General features: G+C 32.4%; 1 protein-coding gene across 1 annotated transcript; it reads right to left on the bottom strand.

Annotated features, from left to right (window-relative positions):
- Positions 1–2,321: 2,321 nt before the first annotated feature.
- On the bottom strand, positions 2,322–5,598 carry LOC111717513 (small nuclear ribonucleoprotein-associated protein B; the record flags this gene model as incomplete). The annotated part of the gene is given in 4 exon segments (XM_023493009.1): positions 2,322–2,564; positions 3,763–3,864; positions 5,023–5,075; positions 5,534–5,598. Coding segments are annotated over 4 exon segments (321 nt in total), but the record flags the coding sequence as incomplete, so codon positions are not given.
- Between the last annotated feature and the right edge of the window lie 398 nt (positions 5,599–5,996).

Below are 5,996 nucleotides of genomic sequence, written 5' to 3'. Positions count from 1 at the left end.
CTGTGGATAAGTCCTGCATTATGCATTATAGTAAAAACTGTTTAGCGGTTACTTTAACATTATATTGCCTCCCTTATATTTGAACATTGTAAATATTTGTTTCTTATCGCCGAGCAGAGAAATCTAGTATTATTCTAGATTATCGATCTGTCTTGCAATTAGTAATGATTTAAAGTTAATAAAAATTCTGTATTTACTTTTCCAGAATTCAGAATTTGAAATATAAAAACTCTTGGACATAGCGTTTTAAAGATAAATGGATTAGAAAATCAAAGTTCTTTTTCCTTTTCCTTAACCAAAATTTTCATCTCATCTACATACAAATGTATTTTTGTACAGTGAAACCCTTAATAACGAATACATCGAAAGAATTCATCAAATGTCGTATTCTTCACTTTCTGATAATGGAATGTTGCAGATATTTAGTTTTTTAATTAAATGGTTATATGGAACTCTTTAAAACTGTTCCCGCATATTCATGGCTATTTATTTATTTTCGCAAATACTGAAATTTACGTAATAAAGTATAAAACTCATTGAAAAATTGTCAAGACGACATTTGATGAATTCTTCCGATGTATTCGTTATTAAGGGTTTCACTGTATGTAGATGTATTTTTAAATAAAAAAAAACTTTTGGACACACATTTTTGTAAATTCGAGCATTTACAAACAAAATTTGCTGTTCAGCCGTTTATTGGACACAAACAATCCATCAAAACAAACAAACACCCAAACAAACAAAACAGATTTAAAATTCAGTGATGGTGATGGACCAAACCTCTGTAGAGTAAAAAAGTAGATGTTAGTTCCACATTTATTGAAAATATATTTCGGTCTGGGTTGACCCTCGTCAGTTCTAACGATATAATAACCATCAAATCGATAAAAAAAATAAAAAAATGTAAAAATCACAAGAAAAAAAAACAGACAAACAAACGCCCAGACAAGCAAAGTATATGAAAAGAAAAAAGAAGAGTTATAGTTAGCAGAACAATATCCGGTAAAAAACAAAGGAAGAATAATTTTAAAAAAAGAATATGAAGAAATGTGGGGACATAAAGTGGTAAGCGATTATATCAATATGATGAAGATGACTTTCGATTTCAATTGCTTTATATCAAGTTTTTTAAACAGCATGGATACACAAAAACATCAGAACAAAGTGAAGCTTTCAAACAATAAATCTTTCTCTTTAATTACTTGAGAACTTGTAATTCGAAAAAAAGCTTGTTAACAATAATACTTCATAAAGTCGTCTTCATTATATTAATATATAAGAAAAGATAAGAAATAGAGCTGAAAAAAAGTTGAGTGAAAAAGTCTAAGTACATTAGAAAAATGAAAAAGAGATGGCTATTATTAAATTGAATAACATCGATATAAAAAGTAAAATTGAAGTTAAAAAATTACCAAAAGATGGGATGAAGTAAAGATCTTTAAAGAATCATCATAAAAGAGTCCGAATGATAATAGCAAAATGTAAATTCTTCTCCTGTGATCAGCTTTCTTTTCAATTTGAATTTTCATATATATTTTAATATTGCGTAACTAACCATTATTTTTTTTAATGTGGATCCTTAGGATCCATTTAATTTTGATGCGGATCCGAATCCTGGATTCGCACTGGAAAAAATGGATCCGGATCCAGGTCAAGTTTTACCGATTTTTTTAACAGAAGAATTTTCCAATTAATTTTCTTTCTTCTTTTCACTTATTTTTATGCAACAACTTGATGAACCCCTCAGAGATAAGGACATATTTGAAAATCTTTCTTTTCAACAGTTCAGATTTGAGAGCCAAAGATTTGTTTTGCAGTTTTTATATTAAGCCCTTAATTCTACATATTTTAGCGGATCCGTACCCAGACAGCCAAAATGTTACGGATCCTATGCAGTGCACTGCTTCATACCTCGACTTCAAATTATTTTTGTCCTGGTTCTCTTTTATCAGTTTCTTCTGGAGTAATTTAAACTTCAAAAACACAAAAAAAAAAAAAAAGTTAATCAAGGCAGAGCAAGAGAACTCAATATAACCTTAAAATGAAGTTTTTTTTGACTTCGACTTATTCAGTTTTCCTTACGCTTTTCGGATCAGAATTTAGAATAAAATGTCCAAGAATTTAATTTTATTTGGACTTCGCAGTAGTTTCTTTCAAAATTAATTCATCCTTTCAGAATTCAATAAACGACTTTTTCTTTTCTTTTTTGCGTAAGGGCATAATTACTAGCGGTTCGTGCGTAGTGGTAGTTCTGTAATAAGGATAATAGATTTTTAACAATTATTCCTCCACCCTTGTTTTTAAATTTAAAAAAAGAACAATTTAAAGGAATGAAGTTTATTGATGAAAAAAATGTAATGTTTACAAATTTGAAATTTATGAATAAATCCGTGTTGAAAAACACATTCGGGAGGATGGTAGTTAAGTCATAGCAATTAAGGAATTGACGCTTGCGCAGATGATTTAAAATCTGCCGGGAGGCGCTCCACGCATCGGAGGTGCTGACGCATGCGCACCCGGGGCCATCATCTGAGGAGATGGACCACCAACACCACGCACTGGACCTGGAATATACAAAATATTTTTTAAATAACGTTAAAAATTTATTAACGAGGTTTTGTTAAATGAACACACAGGAATTAGTCTATAAGGTGGGTTAATTTTGTTCTTTACAGGGGGAGGGCTCAGCAACAATTGGGCCTAAATACCCGCTGGCATCAAAAACTTTTACCCGTCCAAGAGGGGGGGGGGGGGGGGGGGGGCTGAGGCTCTGAGCCCCATCCCTGTGTATGACTCTGTTAACGATCTCACAAATCAGACATTCAGAGATTTTGCCAATTTGAGAGAACTGACTTAAACCTGTTTGTATAGGTTCAATTACACTTTTCTGAGAGTCGTAGTAAATCTCAATAATGTTTTACCTGGTTAAACCTTAGTAACAGTGAAATACTTTCAAGGAATTTATTTTTGGGAAGATTTATCCTTCTAAACTTTGCCTTTAAACATTTATAAGGGAAGCCCTACAAGAATAGGTTTTTATCTCAACAAATGTGTAGAGAGAAGGGTATTGTTCATAATGAAATATGCACTACATGTAAAGATGCATTATATTAAGGAAAACAAAATAATTAAACATGAAAACTGACATAGTTTGATTCATTGAATATGCAAGGTCCCCCATATCTTTATTTAAAAGGCCCGTTCAGGGCGGAATATAAACATAACTAGTTAGTAGTTTGTTTACATTCCTACTAGAAAACGCAGTACAATTTTACACACAAAAGATATGAGGGGGGGGGGAGTAATTGTTTTATTCCTTTAAAATTGGATCCAAATCGGTCCAGGGACTAGGGATTCATGACTTATGATAGGACATCCAAACAAAGTAAGACAAACAGACTAACAACGATTCAGTGCTCAGGATCCGGATCGGTTGGATCGGAAACATTTTTACTTCCTAAATCCGGATACGCAAAAATACGCGTATCCACGGATCCGATTCCATGGGGAAAAATATCAACAAAAACTGCCGACATCTTTTGCTCCCAAAATCCAAATCTTACCTGTCGAAAAGAGAAAAAATATCAAATATTTTAACATAAAAAATACCGAAAAAAGAACAATAATTAAAAAATCTTCGGTTACAAAAATCTGAAAATCTTGAAGAAATGTTCATGACCTTGATCCGGATCCGCATCAAAATTAAAGGGATCCTAAGCACTGCAGAGATTACAACGTTGTATATAGAAAAATACTTTTCACCTGAAAGACCGGGTTGCCCGCCGGATGGACCGCCGATTCCACGTCCCGCCGCTCTTCCCATTCCAGGACCGCCGCCACCGGGTACTGGTACACGAGGCATACCTGGAAAATATCAATGTTAAAGAGAATGTTGAGTGTAGTAGCTGCCTTGTCCTATTCACAAAGATACCCTTAAAAGATTTGTCTAAATAAGAGTAAATAAACCAAACTATAAAATGTTTTTCTTTCTAGAAAAAAAAAGTTTCCGCAATATTAATATCTTAGGTTGAACGGGTACCGTTGAAGTTAAATCGACAGTTCCTTTTTACAGAGAAAAAAACTAAAACATCAATGGAATAATTAGTCTTTTGTGTTTCTTTCTCTTATAAATTTCTTTCAAGTATGCTGTAACAGATATTAATAAAAAAATGTGTCCAGAGCTGAAAACTTTAGAATGGTGGATATCGAGATCAATGCTTGATCCTCTCTTTTTCAAATCTCCATACCAATTTAGTCTTTAGATTTATTTCTAGAGATTAGAGATGCGCTCTTTAGCTTTTGAAAACCCGGTTTTTAATTTTGCGCATTTCTGTTTTTAATGGTGTCATATCAATTGAACAATTGAACTAATGATCGATTGAACGAACATAAGTTTTGGATTAATGTTTATTAAGGCTAACGTTCAAACTGACTAAAGTCCTCAAATGTGATAAAATATGTTTTTTACATAATAACATGATTAATTTTATAATTGTTTTAATGCTCTTAAAGTCGGCTTGTGAACACCTGACTTTAGTTAAATCGGATGTTAATCCAATCAATATAGTATCAAATCTGTAATTGTTATCAAACGTAACTCTTATACAGGAGGGGTATCCAAAAAAGAGGATTAAGAAGAAAATCAGTGTACATTGGATACTCAGATGAAGAGATTGCGATTAATGATATCCCATTCTAAAGTTTTCAGCTGAAATATGCTGAAATAAACCATATGTTACATTTAGAATGATTTTTTACAAAATTTAATGAAGCGAAGAAAACAGACGACATTCATCTAAATTAAAGGTTCTAAAGTTTAAATTAATTCGTTTCTACTCAAAAGAAAAGGAAGAAACAATCATGAAGTTTATCGACGCACTATTTGAGCCAGATTCAAGTATCTAGGAGTGACATATTTAGTACATTACAATGTGTGTACCCGAATCAATCCTATATAAACCCCTGCCATATACCCCATCCCCGCCATTATTAAAAAAAGTTTTTTTTAGAATAAATGCAAACCTTCGTCCTGTGGAGGCGGGCCTTCAACGGTCATACTCACAATATTCTCACCTCTAGACAACAAAATAGAAAATTAATATGAAAATTTCAATATTAATGAAAATAGTAATGAAAAACTTAATATTATTAATAACAATATGAGATATAGTGATGATAAAAATTCTTTTTACTGTCTGAAATTTGATTAAGAAACGAAGAATAATCAAGTGAACAAAGGAACCAATGAACATGAGGAAAAAGTAGGTGTGTGCTACGTGTTGTCTGTCGGTCTTAATTTAATTNTTTAATTAATGTCAAAACGATTAAAAGTGAAAAATGTAGAATGGAAAAAATGCTATTTTTTGAAAGAAATATCTATCAGTATTTACAGATAAATACACAAAATTTGAGTTTTAACGAAGAGAAATGGCAGCCTGAAAAGCTACATTTAAACATTTAAATCCGAGTAAATAAATGGATGAATAAATGAACAGATGAATAGATGAATGAATGAATGAATAGATGAATGAACCTGAGCAGTACAAGTCCCAAGACTCTCTTCTCCTCCCTCTCAGCAGACTTGGCAGATTTAGGTTTTTTTAAGGGACTGTATGCTTTAAGGGACTGTATGCTTTAAGGGACTGTATGCTTTAAGGGAATGTATGCTTTAAGGGACTGTATGCTTTAGTTAAATTGAATAGAGCTCAAGAGTGGAATATGTCCGTGCCAATTCACGACGGAACCCTTAAAAGCTTCAAGCTTTGACTAGACCAGAATTCATGAGATATTCATAATTTTTCGAAAATTGATCATTTAGGTCTACAAGCTGGAAAATGATTAATTTATCAATGAAAGGTTTCAAGGGTACCGTGGTGTATCGGCCATGCCCACCCTTAATTGAAGGACCACTTAACGTTGCAAAAATTTATATTTACAATGCATTCAGAAAGATTGGTTCCATGATTAAATGTACATATTTAAAGTTTAAGAAATTT

The sequence above is a fragment of the Eurytemora carolleeae genome, unplaced genomic scaffold (genome assembly GCF_000591075.1).
Source record: "Eurytemora carolleeae unplaced genomic scaffold, Eaff_2.0 scaffold2686, whole genome shotgun sequence".
Taxonomy (NCBI): Eukaryota; Metazoa; Arthropoda; class Copepoda; order Calanoida; family Temoridae; genus Eurytemora; species Eurytemora carolleeae.
The sequence above is the reverse complement of the archived record's forward strand: the minus strand, read 5'-3'. Positions and strand labels throughout refer to the sequence as shown.